This window comes from Melozone crissalis, unplaced genomic scaffold (assembly GCF_028551555.1).
Source record: "Melozone crissalis strain CALT ecotype California unplaced genomic scaffold, PUWL_Pcris_2 ptg000004l_1, whole genome shotgun sequence".
NCBI classification, from domain to species: domain Eukaryota; kingdom Metazoa; phylum Chordata; class Aves; order Passeriformes; family Passerellidae; genus Melozone; species Melozone crissalis.
The window spans coordinates 20,076,425-20,094,538 of NW_026535782.1; the positions used below are offsets into that span (position 1 = coordinate 20,076,425).

Consider the following 18,114-nt stretch of genomic DNA (forward strand, 5'->3'; position numbering starts at 1 on the left):
TCAGCTGTGAGCAGTGTAGACACAGGAAATCAAACACTGAGGAAGAACGACAAGGTGGGATTTGGTGGCATTTGTTGCAGTTCTAGTACTGTGTATGCACATCACAGTTAGCTAGGAGAACTGACATTTTAGAGTAAGATTCAGAATCTTGGGGATTCTGACCCTTATGTTCTAGAGGATGTATCTGAGAGAGGAAGGGGATAACGATACAAAATATTCACTGGCTTCTAGGTGAACTGTTTACATAATATTTGGCACACTATAATATTCTATGAAGAGGGTTGCTCCCTTAGCAAACATGTTACTTATACATTGTCTAAGATTCAATGACAATAAGGAGCAAAGCAGCCTGATTACTCTGGGTAACTGAAGCAGGTCAAAGATACTAAGCAGCTGCAATCAAAGTCTTACATCATTTGCTCTTTGGATTTACAGAAGACAATTTCACGATGATGTGACTACCTGGCAAGGACAGGTTTTTTTTTTTAAATTTCTCTTTTATTTGAGTTGCTTAACCCTTTCTAAGGCTTCTAGAATTTTCAGCTCTTTGAAAAGAGCAAAATATTGAAGTGAAGTAACAGATAAAAAAGCAATATGAAAATAATGCAGGAAAGTTCCACTTGATTATTTTCAGTGTTTTTGCCAAAAAACACATTCAAATGAAAGGTTGCAGAAAGATCCATGCTGTCACAAGCACGTGTTCAATTGTCTTAATTCTGATTACTTCGGGAGTTTTCAGTGAATGTTCATTCAAGCTGGCAATTAACTATTCAATATTCTATCCCTGAAAACAATGAAATGTTTTCCCATTTTTGTCTGCCATCTAGTGTTAAGAGGCAGAATACGTGTGTTTGCAAAGCCTAAAATATTTGCTAGCTTCTGTCCATGTCATATTATGCTGATGAAAATACAAAACAATGTTTCCTCTACACCATTATTAGTAGAATACTGCTCTACTAATATATGTTAACTTGTCACAGTGCTTTGAAATACTTGGGTTTTTTTAAAATTTGTTTGAGTCTCTTAGCTGATAGTTTTATATTTTCAAAATACCATCCATAAACAATATGACAAGTAAAAAGAAAATAATGCTATATATAAAAATGCTATTCATATAATAGCTTTTTATCAAACATACAGTGAGAGTATGTGCAAAGCTATTTTCTCAAAATAAAAACTCCCTCATTTCATAGATCAAGAGTGAGATTCCTAGACTGACAAATTTTGGAACCATTATTTCTGGTAAATATCCAATTTTTATCAAACTGCCTCATAACCCATTATGACTTTCCCTCCAAGCAGCAGTCCAAGACAAACATACAACTATGAATGTTAGAAATAATTAATGGCATTGAAAAGTATAGCATGCATATAAATGAACACAGGTAACTCACCTGAATTTTTGACACCACAATACTTTGGCCATAACATGACAAAAATCACGTACACCAAACAACTCTCTTTCTTTAAAACAGGAAGATTCACCACAACTGATGTGTAACTTGATTTACAAGTTTTCATCCTACCTATAAAATCATGTAGTAACAGGTATAATGAGGAAATGTTTTGAAAGCCTTTGATTTTTTGGAATTTAATAGCAGAGAATAAATGCATTAAAATCAAACCACTCTCAGTATTGTCCTAAACTGAATACAATCATGTTTCATGGGACCACTCTGAGAGAGCTTGAGTGCTGGGTATGCAACCTAGTAGAGATCAACAAAAACCCATCAATAATAACAACAACAACAGATTTCTCTCTTGATACTTCCAGGGAAAATACTGAAATGGAAGTATTTTTCAAGTAGCCTATATACATCCTATTAAAATTTAAATATATTTCCAAATCATTTAAATGAGATTATATCTATATTAAGTGAAAACAACTACAGAGGTAGCCTCTGACTGAATACCACATGTGAACTCTTCTCTCTTATCTAAAAACTAGGTATTTAGTCAAACACAATGAACTCATCTTTGACTACTAAGAGAGCTTATAAAATCAATCTATCTTTTAAATATATTTGAGATAATTTCTTCTTAATGTCATGACTACAGTAAAGTGAATACTAAATTGGCAAAACATTTGAGATGATGCAAAATTTGTGCCTGGGAATACATATATTTATCTTTTCCTGTCCAGTGTTTTTCAGTTATTTTGTATTGTTTCATGGTTGTTTTGAGAAGCTGATGGATCACACACCTCTGAACATGCCAGATCAGACAGGTCTGCCCATCCTTGGGGAGAGCAATATGGCAAGAACACATGGGTTTGTGATTGGGCCAGAAATGTGAAATCCTTGAATCTTTTCCTTAGTAAAGGTGTGAATCAACACACTATTCATTGTACATATCTCAGTGGTGAGGCAAATGTCTGAGCAGGCACAGGAGAGAATTTTACAATGAGATTATGGGATAAAGTGTGACTATTAAGGAAGGACATACAGCTAAAAGGGATCAGTTGCCTCGTAGCTCAAATACCTTATTTGCCAGTCAAAGGGAGGCAGGATGTGCTCTGGCAGGATGAAGCTTATCATGTCCAAACTTCCTTCTTACTGAAGTTGTAGGTCTTGTTTTGCCTTAGCTTTTGTTGCTGTAAGAAAGCAAGCCACCCTGCTTAAAGCCAGCTCAGACTGTGGCTTCAGATGGGTGACTGCTTCTTAAGTCATCTGATGAGATGACACTCGGTTCAGCACACTGGCAAACACACTAGAGCCCTGGGGCTTACAGGAGAGCAAACGCACCCAGGGAAGCTGCTAAAGCTGACACTGCTACACATTCTAAAACTATCTGTACTGTGTTGCTCTCATAACAGCATTCAGGCTTTTACATGAAGTAACTCACACACCAGAGGCAGTGAAACCTCCCTGCTTAGCTGCATCTGGCACCTAAGGCAGACCCCACTACTGTTTGAAGTATTTGGTTTAAAAATAAGCTTAAGCATATATAATGAAATCCTGTGAAAAATTAAAGAAGACTAGATAAATCTTGAAAATGTAAGGATACCACCCCTGGATAATACAAGCGGATGTGCAGTAATCTACAAACAAGGCAGGCAGACCATACCAGCAGAACAGGACAGAACGCAGCAACTCTGGAAACATTAATAGGGAACAGATGAGCACCTGGGTGTGAACTGCCACTGTAATGTGCAAAAGGATCCTAATCATACATGGCTTGTGAGTAATTTGTGGTCACTGAGTGCCTCACCAAGGAAGTGATATGCCTTGAGTGTAAAATTGTTATTGCATTGGGTTAATGTGACAAGGTTTTGGTGGGGAAGAATGGGGAGTGGGACTACAGGGGTGGCTTCTGCAAAAATCATCAAGTGGTGTCCGTTCCAGCAGGCGCCAAGATGAACCTGTCACTGGCCAAAGCTGGGCCCATCAGCAATGGTGGTAGTGCTCCTTTGATAATATATTAAGAAAGGGTAGAAGTTTCTGTGCAACAGCAGCTGGGAGAGAGGGATGAGAAGACGTGAGAGGAGCAACTTTGAAGGCATTTGGGTCAGTGAAGAAGGAGGGGAAGGATGTGCTCCAGGTGTTGGAACAGAGATTCCCTGCAGGTCCTGGTAGACTCCACACCAGAGCAGGCAGCGGCCTATGACTCCATGGGAAACCCGCCCTGGAGCAGGCTCTTGGCAGGACCTGTGGCCCCATGGAGACAGGAGCCCAGCAGGAGCAGGTCTGCTGCCAGAACCTGCAGGAGACCCACTCTGAGCAGTCTGTTCCTGAAGGACTGACCCTGTGGAAGGGACCCTTGCTGGAGCAGTTTGTGAAAATTGCAGCCCGTGGGAAAGACTGACACTGCAGAAACTTGTGGAAGACTGTCTCCTGTGGAAGGGACACCATGCTGGAGCAGGGGAAGAGTTGAGAAGTCTCCCACTGAGGAAAAAGGGGTGGCATAGACAGTATGTGTTGAACTGGCTGCAGAACCCATTCCTCATCCCCCTGCTCTGCTGTATGGGGAGCAGGGAGAGAACCTGAGAGGGAAGTTGAGCTTGGAAGAAAGGGAGGAGTAGGAGGAAAGTTTTAAGACTTGATTTTTTTTTTTCTCATTATCCTACTCTGATTTGATTGGTAATAAATTCAACTAATTTCTCCAGACTAAGTCTGTTCTGCCCATGATGGTAAATGGTGAGTGATCTCTCTCTGTCCTTATCTGAATTCACAAACCTGTTCTATTTTCTCTCCCCTGACCAATTGAGGAAGTGAGTGACAGAGTGACTTTGGTGGGCACCTGATATCCAGATAGGGATGTCCTGCTCTGGGAGATGTGGCGAATTTAACCTGTGCAATTTATAAAAAATACATGATAAAAATTACAATATGTAAGGAGTATAAATTTTCCTTTGAGGAATAAAATTCAAGGCAAGAAAATTAATTTACTTCTTTATTTGTGAGGAAGAACAGAAGCAGACAACTGGGATATGAAACTGTGTGACATGACCTTCTTAACCCTGATGGTAAGGCCTCCATTGTCCCACCTGAGCACACAGTGCATCCATCCTCTCTTACAGTGGACACCTGAAGTTTTAGCAACTTCATTAAAGCTGTGTTTCAAGCGGGCCATGCAGGCAGGAATCTCAGGGCCTGCTGCTGCTCTGAAGTCCAGCTGGGGAAGACCAAGGTGCCCCCTAATGCTGTCCAACCGATGAAAAACATGCTGTCATTGTTGCCTAACCATTAAACAGGAGATCGGGGAGAGCATATTCCCAAGGCACCTGCACAGAGGAGCTACAAAGGCTGGGTAGGGACCCTCCTCTTCCCAGCCCCTTGCTCCCAGTGACTGCACAGGGTGCGGATCAAGAGCCCAGCGCTGACAGCAGCGTGGGGCACAACCTGCTCCGCTGTGCCCGGCCTGAAAGGCAGACACGTCCTGGGCTGCACCGAAAGCAGCGTGGGCAGCAGCACGAAAGGACGGGATTCTGCCCCTCTACTCCCACCTGCACCCAGCTCTGGAGTTCCCAACATAAGAAGGACATGGACATCCTGGAGCAAGCCCAGAGGAGGCCCATGAAGCTGGTAAGGGAACCGGAGCACCTCCCCTAAAAGGACAGGCTGAGAAAGTGCGGGCTGCTTTCTGGTTCTATGGGGACCTCAAGTACCTGAAGGGGACTGACAGAAAAGGCAGAGAGGACAGAAACTATAGTGACAGGACAGTAAGAAATGGGCACAAATTGAAAGACGGGAAACTGAGGTTAGATAGTAGGAAGAAATTCTTCCCTGTGGGGGTGGAAAGGCACCAGAACAGGTTGCCCAGGATGTGGATGCCCTGACCGTGGCAGTGCTCAAAGGGAGGCTGGATGGGGCTGTCAGCGGTCCGGGGCTCGGATATCGCTCCCCGTCAGTTCCACCCCCGCCCTCAGCAGCCCCGCGAGCGCCCGGCACCACCCCGCCCCGCCCTCCGCGTGCCGCGCCGCACGTCGCCACCCGCCCCGGCGCGAGCGCAGGCGCAGCAGCCCCGCCCCGGCCCCGACCTCGCGCAGCCCGGCCCCGCCCCGCCCCGCGAGCCGTCTCGCGTCACGCGCGTCACCCCCTGAGCCCCCCCACGCTGCGGCGGCGGTCCGTGGGGCGCTGCCGCGCGCCCCAGCTGTTTCCGCCGCGCGGGGCGGCGCAGGCGCAGTGCCGCCCGCCGCGGGTGTTGTGGTGCCGGGCCCCGGCGCCTCCCGCCCCTCCGCCGGGGCGGCACCGCTCGCGAGGGCGCGGCCCCTGCCTGTCGTTCGGCCCGGGCAGAGGGGGGAGGCGGGAGCCGCTGTCCAGCAGGTACCGCCTCCGGCACGGGCCGCGCCGCGCCGCCACCGGGCCGGGCCGTGTCTCCAGCGAGTCGTGGGGCAAATGAGGACGGGGGGGAGCGGGATGAGCGCGTGCCGGGCACGCGGGGCTCGCTCGTGTAACGGGAGGTGGGCCGGGGACAGCGGGGCCTGGACTCGGTGCTTGTTTACAACGCCGCTCTCGGCTGCGTTTCGGGGAAATGGCGCAAGGCAGGAACAGCGGCCGCGCCTGCCCCCGGGACAGGCGGCGCCCCCGTGCTTATATAGCCCGGGCCGGCCTGGGGCCCGCAGCCCGGCTGCGCGGCGGTCACCCGGCGGGACGGGCACGGCGTAGGCAGAGCAGACTGTAAGTAAGGGTGGTGCTGCCGGCGGGGCTTCGCCTCCGCGCTCACTGTGAAGTCGGCCTGCCCAGGAGTTGGCCTGCGTGCCTGCCTGGCTGCCCTTCTCGGCGTTTGTCACGGGCGCTGGAGAAGCTTGGGCTTGCTTTTCCGGCCAATAATGGTTTTGCTCCTGCGATATCAGCACAACTCTGGTGTGCTGTGTGAAACGCTGCTCCACCAGTTGCACCTTTCTTTGCAGAGTAAGGAGTATAGCCTACCCTTGGCTCTTAGGATGGGCACGTTTTGTTGAACTTTGATCAACACTTGGTGTCACTTCTCCCCTGTGAGGTATTCTGCTAAGGGGTGGTAATATAATGACATTTGAAACGTTGTGTCTGCACAAGATAATTTGCTGATGAAACTGCAATCAATTTTCTATATGTCATTAAGTACTTTTGAGAGGTATCACATATTGCTCAAGATGAGCTTAAACTGTCCTTTAGGGAGTAAGGGGTGAGCTGTGTTGAAATGATGGGGTGAGCTACCAAATGTCTTGAGCAGTGGATTTTCCCATGAGATTATTTTATTTGATTTGAATGTTTATCTGTCTTTACCAAAATAATACAGAAGCTTCATCTGTTTTAAACACCTCTGTGATTTTAGTTTAACTTGTTTCTGGTTTGGGGTCTCCGTTGTTGGTTTTAATTTTTGTTTTGTTTATTTTCTTTTTCAGACAACACTACATTACGGGACTTACTTATTGACATATATTTTTTTGGAATGAAGTAGAAAGCAACATAGAAAAAGTGCAATTATTTATAAGTTATGACAGTTCATTTATCCTTGGATGCATATTTATTCTTTTTGATTAATCCAAAAAGTCTTTGGTGGAAGCAGAGAAACAAATACCTGTGTTTCTGTAGACCTAAAGCCTGCTGGAGGACAAATCATGCTGCACACCTGAGAGTTTTTCATACAAGTCAGCCTTGGGCCAAAAGCAGAACATTTTGGTATAACAAGTACATTAGTAGCCATGAGTTTTTATATTACAGAGTTTCCAAACTTTTAATTTCTTCTTCTAAAGGACTTGCCAGGGTGAGCATTCGCATGTCACGAATTAAGAGTACCATAGAATCTGTTTCGAAGGCAGTGTCTGGCACTCACAGTGAGCTGGTGTCACGGATAGCTCGATTAAAGTCCCACTCAGGTACTTTGGGTAAAGCAAATAAAAGTAGTGCAGATGCAAATAACATCAGCACAAATCTAGAAAATGATAAGCAAGTTACAGATGTCAAAACTCAGGACGATTGCAACAGAGGCCCTGCAAAGAAATCCACTTGTGCAAGTGAAAACTTGGAATCTGTGTTAGTAGGTACAAACGGCACTTGTCAAGATACCCCAGAAGTTTCAGCATCTACTAAAAGCCACCTTTTTCATGTAAGCTACTTTTCTACAAATTTTGGAGAGACTTACAACTTCGTAGCTGATCATATCAACTCTTACTTTAACAATTCTGTTATGGAGCATGGAAGAAAAAAGAATTCTTTATTACGGGACTCTGAAAGTGAGGAGAGGAATAAGCTTGATTCATCAGCAAATACTGTAACAAGCGAAGAAAAGAGAGTGAATTCAGCAGGCACTTTAGCTCCTGAAGCAGAGATCTTGGGTACTGAAAAGACAAATACTGCTCTCCCAGTTTCCACTAAAAAAAGTTTTACAGACTTTCTTTCATATCCCAGTAACAGCGTACAAGCTTTTGTCGACAGCTATATTGGAGGGTTGGTTCCAAAGTTAAGATCTGATACAAAAGTTGTTCCACCAGAAAAGAGTAAACAGCAGGAACAAGAAGTGTCTGAGAAGAGTGATGAGGACAAAGCAAAAGAGACCAAGACTGCAGAAGAGAGGGAAAAGCATCTGTCTCTTCAGAGAGAAAAGGCAAGTCTTTGTTTTGTGTTAATTTATGTATTATTTCTGTGTGCATTTTATACAAGTGTGTATATGTGCTGCACTACTGTATATACCTATATATTTTATACAAGTGTGTATATGTGCTACACTAGTGTATATACCTATATTTAAGCATAGACATGCACACATTTAATTATGTAAATCAGTATATACCCATATATATACTTACATACATATACTTATATATAAGTATATATGTGGTGTTCCTGCCCAAAGCAGGGAGGTTGGAACTAGATGATCTTTAAGGCCTCTTCCAACCCAAACTGTTCTCTGATTCATTCTGTGCACTTTTATAAATGAATACATATATAAAATGATATAGATTTTATCTATATTTATGCATACTATAGGTAAACTTATAAACATATATATGTACTTAAAAGTAGGTATAGATACATCTGTGTTGAAGTATTCAGTGTTTTATGCAGGTATAGATCAGTTTATGCAAGTTTATATATGAAGAGTTGTTAAGTATGTGTATATATACACACCTCTGTGTGTGTGTGCTGTAGGTACATATATTTAGTTCATATATGCATAGAGTCCATAATTACAGACAGATCTAATTGTGGTATTTTTTGTAGTTACAGTAATTTTACAGTTTATGGTTTGTTAATGGTTTAAATACAGAGAGTTGCCTTGAAAGTCCATCTGAAAACATATTGACCTATTTGTTTGGGGTATTCTTGCTGTAAACTTGATTTTGTTTTCTACTAAATAAAGAATCAAAAGATTTTTGTTGACAATTTAGCAGTGCTTACTTGGAATCTATAGGAGCTCTCTAGTACAACATGCTGTTCATTGCTTCTGAGAAATCTTAAAATAACACTTGGAAATTAGTCTTGACAAATTTTACACATTTCTCAGAGTAGTTTTATGTTGTCTGTTTGTCTTTTTAGATCATTGCAAGAGTGAGTATTGATAACAGGACTCGAGCTTTAGTTCAAGCCCTGCGGAGATCTGCTAATATAAAAGTCTGCATCAACAGGGTTGAAGAACTGACCTATCATCTTCTAGAATTTCCAGAGAGCAGAGGAGTTGCAATTAAGGTGCCAACAGTTTTTATGCTTACATAAAAATCAATCTGACAAATGATTGATACAGAACAACATAAAACTTCCTTCTGTGCTTTTGTGGACTAGTCATATTTCCTGTTTGCAAGGATTGTAGTTTGAGTGTCTCTTTTTATAACTTTTTTAGCTGTTTGAAGCAGATTTATATACAAGCTACTGTGAGTTTAGCTAAAGGCTGTTAAGATTGCAGTGTTTAATTTAGAAGCATACGACATGGTCATGTGGATAGGAAGTATAGCTTTTTCCAGTGGTAGATAAAGGTCGTACACGGTGTCCCCTGTGGCAGTTTACCCAAATGGGAATGTGCTGTACAGTTGCTCTGTAAATGCACAGTACTTTCCATGCTTGTTTACATGCTTTCTTCCAAGAGAGGTGGCAGAAGAACCGTCAAATAAGTTAATGCAATCTAGTCCTACTTGTTTTCTTCCCTGCATTGAGAGGGCTGGAGGTGGGTGGTAGACTATTCTAGAAGTATTAGCTAAATCACAGCATTTGTCAACCTTGTGTCTTTTTCCACAAGATGTGACAAACCTGTGACACAGATTGTAGAATTTCTGGAAGAAGTAGCCTTTGGGAATGGAGTGCAGGGCAGATGAATCATCTGAGCAGGGTATAGGTCAGGGATTCACATAAATATATGTGAATTACTTTATTATGGAAGAGTGTATTCACTACTCCCATTTTGATTGCAATGCTGTGTATCTTTGTGGCAATGTCCATTTAAAAAATACTCTGTGTGGGAAAGCATTTTAGATTTTGTTATGGTATTAGTGTACTTAGAAGACATTTCTTGTTTTGAAGCAGTGCAGTAGTTACTAAGCAAATCTGGGGTTTTGCCTGTACTTGGTGTGCCTCATACTCGAGTTGCACTTGGCTGATGTGATAACAAGTCAATAAAACAAAACTGGTACATGTAGCTTTCCTAGCTATTAAAAATATTTACATAACATCTTGCTTGTTTAATTCTGATAGGTAGTTACTATAGCAATGAGGTGTGTACAGCATAATATTGACATCCTTTCTTTCCCTTGTTAGAGAAAAACATGGGTAAATACAGATTTGAAGACATTTTCTTCCAACTTTAACTGGTATATTACTTCTGTGCTTTAATGCTATGCTAGTAAATTTAAGAATGGATTCTTTTGGTTTAAACATATGATTAGAATGAAATATCCTTGTATTTATCAATAGGAAAAATTAATCTCATGCCTGTTGCGACTGAGACAGATTAATGATGAAAGTCTTCAGGCTGCTGTTAGAGAAACTTTAGCTCTGATTGGCTATACAGACCCTGTGAAAGGCTGGGGAATTCGAATCCTCACCATTGATGGAGGAGGAACAAGGTAAAACTTTGGGGTACTACATACTTGTAAGCTTTTTCATGCTGTAACTAGAAGTAAAATTCCAGTCTTTCTTTGATAGATAAATGCCCAAAGAGGCAATTTATGAGTTACCTTTCTGTCACATTTGACTATCTAAGGGATGGGTATTGTTTTTCTATGCATTTCTGCTTGAATGGTGTTTGTTTTGGTGCTCATTTTGCCAAACACAGTTATCTCACTCTATCCCAACAGAGTTCACACTGCTGCACTCCAGATACTGTTTTGTGATAAAGAAACACAAATCTGATGGTCTCTAACTAATCTCTCCCATTATTTCAGATACATTGAATTGAGGCCAAGCAAACCTCATACTGGAAAATACTATGCCCCAAGGGGCATTATATAGCCTTGTTAAGACCAAATTTAAGTGCTGTGTAGTGGGAATGCAACTAAAATCTGTCCTTAGTCTATATCCACAGAAGTTGATCACCTCCCAAGCCTTTGCTGTAAAACAATATGACTGTAACTGTTGAATATTATTTTTGGTATGCCTGAGTATGTCATTCATATTTATTATTCATCATTCTGTTTCAACTGTGTTCTGCAACTCTTTTATTTCCTGAAATACTCAGGATTGTTACTGTTGCAGTTATTCAATTACAATTAGTTATAATGAAGCTAAAGGTGATTGAAAAATGATTAGAGCTATGTAAGATAAGACTGCCATTGTATGTGAAGGGGAATTTTGTGTTTCAGGGGTTTAGTTGCACTTCAGACTCTACGGAAACTAGAAGAATTAACTGGAAAGCCGGTTCATCAACTTTTTGACTACATCTGTGGCGTAAGCACAGGTAATTATTTAGTCACAAGTTGGAGTTTTGCTATCAACATCTGAGAATAAATAGAGATTTTTCAGTTTCTAACTTAAAATGTAAGCTGAGAAAGTACATTTGTGATTTCTAGAGTCTTTTTGCTTCTGAAGAAGAACTTTGGACAGTTCATGACAAACTTTTGGCTTTAAACTGATTTGTTATTTTTTCAATTTATGTGAAATCTTCAATTTGCACATAGAAACAGTTATCATAGGTATTTATGGAGCTTTACAGACTGCTAAGGTAATAGTCCTCAAGAACTGGTGCTGAGTCAGCCATGTTTCCTTTATTAAGTTAGCAGCAATGTTTCATCTTTATTAATTATCTGCCAGAAGGACAGAATGTGCCTGTAGCAAGATCTTGAATGATCTAAATTAGAGGAAGTGGTCGATGCTGTGATGTCCTCCCTTCATATGGGTCTGTACAGGCTGGAGAAATGGCTTGGCAGGTTTAGTAAAGCCAAATACAAAGCCCTCTGACTGAGGTGGGCTGACAGCCTGGAAACCAGCTTTGCAGGAAAGGACCTGGTCTTGTTGGGAACAGGTTGGTTGTGAGTCATCACTGTACTCTAGAGCAAAGAAAGCTGACTACATTGGCTTGCATAGATGAGAATGTACCCAACAATTGTAGTGTCTCTGTTTGGCCACAAAGGTCTTGTTATGGGCTCCTCTAGAAACCATTAATCTTTTGGGTGTGTTTTTCTACTGGGTGCGTCTGGCAGAGAGCCTGGGGGCTGGAGCTCATGACATGTAAAGGAGAGAGTGCAATAACCAGGTTTATTTGGCCCTGAGAAGGCTAAGGGTGGGCCTTTATCCTGGTTCAGCTAATGGGAAAATAAAGAGAAGATGGATCTAGAATAATTTTTAAGGTGTACAGGAGTAAGGGAAAAGCCAACTTGTCTGTTGGCTGGGATGGTCAGACACTGGAAAGAGTTGCCTGTTCAGACTTTGTAATCTCTGTCCATGGAGATGGCTGAACAAGTCCTGAGTAACCTATTCTAATTATACCTGTTGGAACAGGAGGTTGGACTAGATGGTGTCTACAGGCCCCACCCAGACTTATTTACACTTGTGACTCAGTGATAAGTTACTCCTCCCTAGAAAGCAGGAGACTCCAAAGCATAAGTTTCTCCTTTAAAGACAGTAATCTCCTTCAGAAATTGTTAGACCAGTAGCAGCACAAGTATGTTTTCTAACATAGGAGGTATGCTGTAGTTTACTAGCTCAGTTTCCTTTAGAAACCCACATTCTTCAATTTTTTTGTCATACTTATATTCGATCAAAAGCTATATTAAACACAGATCACCCTAAGTAGGTGAAGTATGTTTCAAGAGATTTGCTTAATAGACTAAAAATAGCAGAGAAGAGTGTTTGGGTCTCCTAGACAGAATTTGTTTGTAGCCACAATATAGTTCCCTGCTTTATGTTTTTAATGCTCTTCCAAATAAATCCTTCATTAGTTAGTGTAGCAGTAAGTGGTTTGTTTGGAAGACGGTTTCCCTACAAAACACTTCTCCAGTGTTGTCTTTATTGAATAAAGGTGTTTTACCTTGGGTAGAAAGGCCTTGTGTTCTTAATTTACTCCCACTACTGTCACTAGAACTAACTTGGTTTTTAATTCTTCCTCAAATTTTGGAATTTCTGAATGACTGCTAGTAAGTACTTAGCATATTCTTTTAAATTTTGTTTACACAATTAAGTTTTTGTCTGCAGTTGTCCAGTTTGCAATAATAAATGGAAAGACATGTCTGGGTGAGGCTGTGCATGTCTGTCAGCACTGCTGGCAGTTCTGTTTGTATTGACAGTACATATGCCAATAGTCTTGCAGTTGAATGAATTGTGCTTTACAAGAGTGATGGATTAAATGGTAGGAAGGATGCTTCTTGTGCACTATACTTCTTTTTTCTGCTGCAGTTTTTGTATTTCTTGCTATTGTTCAGCTGTTTTGCCTTTAAAGTTTGGAAATGCCCTTGCTGTGAGTTCAGCATCACTGTCTTTGTAGTTATCTTTGCCATGCTTCTCTTCACTGGAGGATCAGAGGGTATAAATGCAGGCAGTCACGGAGAAGGATCATTGCAATGATCTGCATACTTTGAATCTGCTCACCAAAACAGCAAATGTATGTTATTGCAGAACTGGTGCTGGAGAGTTTAAAGAAGAGAATGTGGCAGAGGATTTGCATGACTCAGGAAAATGGTGTTTCTCTGCTGCTAGGTGTTAAGTCTGCGTTGAATACAGGCGTCTGGTGATTTTCAATTGAGATTGTTTCTCTCGGTGAAACTTTGTGTCAAGTGTGATGAAACTTTGTGTCATGTAGGCCCAGGTTGCCTTAAGGCCGTGAGCTGCCTTTTAAGAAACTGAGACCATCAATCCACTAATGCTCAGCTATCGCATTTGGTGGGCACTGTGAGAGTGAAAGAGGGCTTGGAAGTCATGTTTCTTTTAAAGCCTTCTGTAACTTCCTGCATGTAGTTTTTTTTCTGCACATGCATTGTATTTTTACTCTTTTAAAAATTGGCACCTTTTAAAATTATCTTTATTCAAGCCTATGGCATTCATTTCCAGATAGAAATAATTAGGACACATGATTTTTTTCAGATTCTTAATTACATGTTCTCACAGTATGGCACAACTAGATTTAAAGTTTTGTGTGTCCCTTTTAATTTAATATATTTGAGAATTGTAATAATGCATTAATTGTATTTTTCCACAGTTCTTTTAAGGGTTTTTAGCAGCAATGCTTTTTGAGTGCTGTTATTTTGTTCTTGCAAGGGTAGGTCATAATTTTTGTTAGGGACACACTAGATGGCAGCATGTATGAAACTAGATTATAAATGGTTGGAACCAAATGTAATCCAAACTACTGGAATCTCCTTTATTTTTGCAGAATTTTCTTAGAATATTTTTCTGTTGACTTAAGAGTTTGCATGGTAGCAAATAATGCTCCTAATAAATTTTTAGTACCACAGCAAAGATTTCTCTTACTCATTTCTCTTTCCAAGTAAAGTAGTAGATTTCATTAGCTTTCTGCCATATGCTTGTTGTAATCTGCAAAATTAAATAATACAATGTTTTAACTTCTCATATTTCTGTTTTTGAAAATTGACTTTTTCTGTATTGTGTATGTTCTTTTAAAACATGGTTTGTGATCTCTGAGCAGGAATTTAGTGAAATAAATGTCAGTTGGTCTTGCTGTTTCAAGACAGATATTCTGTTAACCTATGAACTACATTAACTGGTAATCCATCTTTGTAATCTTACTCCAGGATACGTTTTTGTAATATTGCAAAATATTTGTTTTTTTCAGGAGCTATATTAGCTTTTATGTTGGGGTTGTTCCATATCCCCCTGGATGATTGTGAAGAGCTGTACCATAAGTTAGGATCAGATGTTTTTAAGCAGAATGTCATTGTTGGAACAGTCAAAATGGGCTGGAACCACGCCTTCTATGACAGTGATATATGGGAAAAAATGCTCAAGTAAGTAAAAGATAATCAGATAAAAAATAATTAGTGCAATGACTGAGTGCATTTGGTTTTGTTATTGCTTCACTGGTGTGCAGATTCTTAGAACAACTAGAAGGGATTAACATATACACTCATTCTTTTGAAATAGCTGTTTTCATATTTACCAAGATGCTGGAAGCTTTTTAATGTAATGATTTATGTTTCTGGGGAATAAAGTAAGCTTTACTGCACTGATTTCTGATTATATTCCTGTATGCTTGCAAGCTTTGTTAGATCTGACTCATTACAGATTTACTACAAATTTTACTAACCACCTGCTGTGCCCTTTTTAGTAAAGGAGATTGGTGAGAAATGAAATAATATGCTGTAGTAGAGATTTTTAATGTTTGCTGCTATATTGGAGGCCTTTGTCCATTGCCCCTTTCTTTGAAAGGGAAATGAGCTGTAAGGGTTGCAGTGAAAAATTATCTGCAGTGTCAGAGTTGCCTGTGAAGTGTATTCACTTGCATTGATGGCTATTCAGGAAAAGCCACTAGAAAGAATTATTATATTACAGGTTTTATTTCCTAGTTTTATTAATCTGTGTTTGTATTGATAGTTCAATTGTTTATCATTTTTAGCAAGCTAATGTCATAGCTTCCCAACCAGCATAAGTTGACCCTGCCACTGAAAGAACTGAACAATCTTTTCTGAGGGACAATGTAAAACGGTAAAAGGTTCCTCCTGATAAGTAATAGCAAGTTCCTTTGGGAATGCAATTACTGTGTTTTATGGGATTAAAAGAGTTTTTATGACATAATAGTGGGAATACCAGTAGTGTCTGAATTTTAAGCTTCTTACTTCTTTGATGAAGTGGAAAAACAAGCTTCTAAGCACTTCTTCTCTGTGCTCTTGTGTATTTTTAGAAATAAATACATTTATCAAACTAATATCATTAGCTTTTCTTCTCAGGTATCTAAAGGTGTTTTTTTAGAAATTGGATTTTTCTCTGTGTTCCCTCATTTCATTGCCCACCCAATTAAATGAAGTCTTGTGAAAGTCACAATAACCTAATGTGAAAGTATTTTACATGGCTTTAATTAAAATACTATTGTTTTTCTGCAGCTCCATGTAGCACATGAGGGAGGTAAAGAACTCTACTCCTGTGCAATAGACAAAAGCAGGCAATTAATATCTTATCCATGGAGTAAACTAAAAAATAAATGTGCTGATCAAAAATAACTTCTTAGTCACCTGCAATGTTGAAGGGAGATGCTATGCCTGCACAACATTTTGTTGAAGGGATTGCTAGAGGCTTCCCTGTGGTGTGGGGGCCTGGAGCTGAGAAGGGATTTGTAGGGTTATATAGTATCTCTTTACAGCAATATTGAAGGTCCAGTCTAACATTGTTACAGCATGGGGAAGCTGCTGTACGCTTTGTTTTGAATTTAAAAGCTTTACTTGTGCTGTGTGTGTTTTTGTAGTTTAAATGGTAACTTGTCAGCCTTGCTTAAAATAGAGACAATCCATTGACAGTGTACAGACATGTAATGTGTGTTTAGTCCTACCACAATATCAGTGGTGGTATTGTCTGTCAGAAGGTATTCTTGCAGAAAATAATTAAGTTGATGTTTCATCCGTCTAATGTTCTGTGCATTCATGGGGTATATTATAACTTGCATTTCAGAAAATGACAACTAATTTTGGTTAACTCACATTTCATTCAGAGTACTTTAGGAAATTGGTTTCATGTGTTCTATGTATGTCTGTTTTAACTCTTATGTATTTCTTGAGTAGCAATTTGAGGACTGGTTTTAATGATTTACATTATGCAGAAGATTTTACTTACAACATATCAGTATATATAATGCTGTATTGAATACATTTGTAAGAACCTGGCTTTTAGTTCCAAATTTTCTCTTTTCTTTTGACTGTTGTTGACATATAAAATTTTCTTCTTGCATGCTGTCTTAAGAAACTACTGGAGAAATTTGGTGAGCAGCTAGGAGTTTTCACAAGCTAGCTAAAATCTCATGTTGGGAATTTATAGTCTTGAGAAGCAGTCACTGTATGAAGTGTAGAATAAAAATTATGTGTTCCCTTTTGGTAGGAAAATGGATAATGCATGTGTTTGGGAATACAAGTAATAATACTTCAGTATTTGTTTTGCAGAGTGAAATATAAATTGGCACTGCTCTCTAGTCACTAGATGGGTAACACATTCCATACCAGCACATGGTATGAAAGTCTTTTCTGTGGATTTGGTAAAGATGTCATAGTTTTCTGGTACTACTGTTGCTGTTAGAGGAGGGTGAAAGCTACAGTTTTGCCTTTTGCATTGAGTGCTCTTTGTCCAAAATGTTTGCATCACTGCTGTAGCCCATTAGAATGTTTCTTCCAGCATATGGTTGACAATATGTTCTTCATAACAATATTGAAATAAGTGTTGCAATATTGGTGACTTGAAGCAATGAAAGAGCAATGTTTGTGAAAGAGACTCGTTGTTTAAGTAGGTCATGTCTAGAGGACATAGGTCACAGACAGACACAAAGTAGATAAATGGAAAAACAGGATGGCATAATAACTGATGAGTGGAAAAATGTAAAATGCTTACAGGATTTAAAATAACTTTAATATCAAAAGTGATTTGGGTTGTCACGGGCAGTTTAATGAAACATCTGTATGCTTGTGGTCAGACAAGATGATTCAGTGTGTGACAGTTGAGATTGAAAATACATAAAATAATATAGTGCCATTATATTAATTTACAATACAGTTTCATTTAAAATATTATTTACAGTCCTACTTTCCCCATTTTAGAGAATATTTCTGTTGCAAGATTGGGGAAAAAGTAACCAGTGGCCTAAAGACAGCACACATTAAGTGTCTATCATTAACAAAAGCAAATGAGTTAAAGTGGTAATTTGAGATAGTAAGGCATCTTGAGAATTACCAGTTTTCTTTGAATGAAATAGGGGGGCTATTCAGTAGTCCCCCTGAATGACAGGGGACTATTCACTTTATTTTTTAACACAGTATGTGAATAAACTGTGGAATTACTTCCGCTGTGACTTCATAAAAGAATATTAAACAATACAAATATGAGACAAATACATTTATTTAATATGCAATTACAGTATTAATGGTAGCAACAGAATTAAACTATATGTGGAGGTGATACTAAACTTTTCTCCTCAGACTGTAATGTCTGAAGTTGCACAGTAGTTGAAAGGATTTCTTGTACCTGCTCTGGAGTATCACTTTCTGGCCTTCATAGAAAACAGGATGTGGTAGTTATTCAGTTTGATGGTTCCCATAATTAAGCAGAGGATATTGCTTAT

The 18,114-nt window shown here is 40.0% G+C and overlaps 1 protein-coding gene across 1 annotated transcript in view; it reads left to right on the forward strand.

Moving 5' to 3' along the window:
• The first annotated feature begins 5,653 nt into the window (after nucleotides 1-5,653).
• The window catches only part of PNPLA8 (patatin like phospholipase domain containing 8), a 36,336-nt gene continuing 23,875 nt past the window's right edge, over nucleotides 5,654-18,114 (forward strand). The window contains exons 1-6 of the mRNA XM_054277452.1: nucleotides 5,654-5,765; nucleotides 6,827-8,028; nucleotides 8,961-9,110; nucleotides 10,326-10,477; nucleotides 11,213-11,307; nucleotides 14,635-14,806. Of these exons, the coding sequence (XP_054133427.1) occupies nucleotides 6,919-8,028; nucleotides 8,961-9,110; nucleotides 10,326-10,477; nucleotides 11,213-11,307; nucleotides 14,635-14,806 (1,679 nt within the window). The 5' untranslated portion in view covers nucleotides 5,654-5,765; nucleotides 6,827-6,918. The remainder of the gene's footprint in view (nucleotides 5,766-6,826; nucleotides 8,029-8,960; nucleotides 9,111-10,325; nucleotides 10,478-11,212; nucleotides 11,308-14,634; nucleotides 14,807-18,114) is intronic.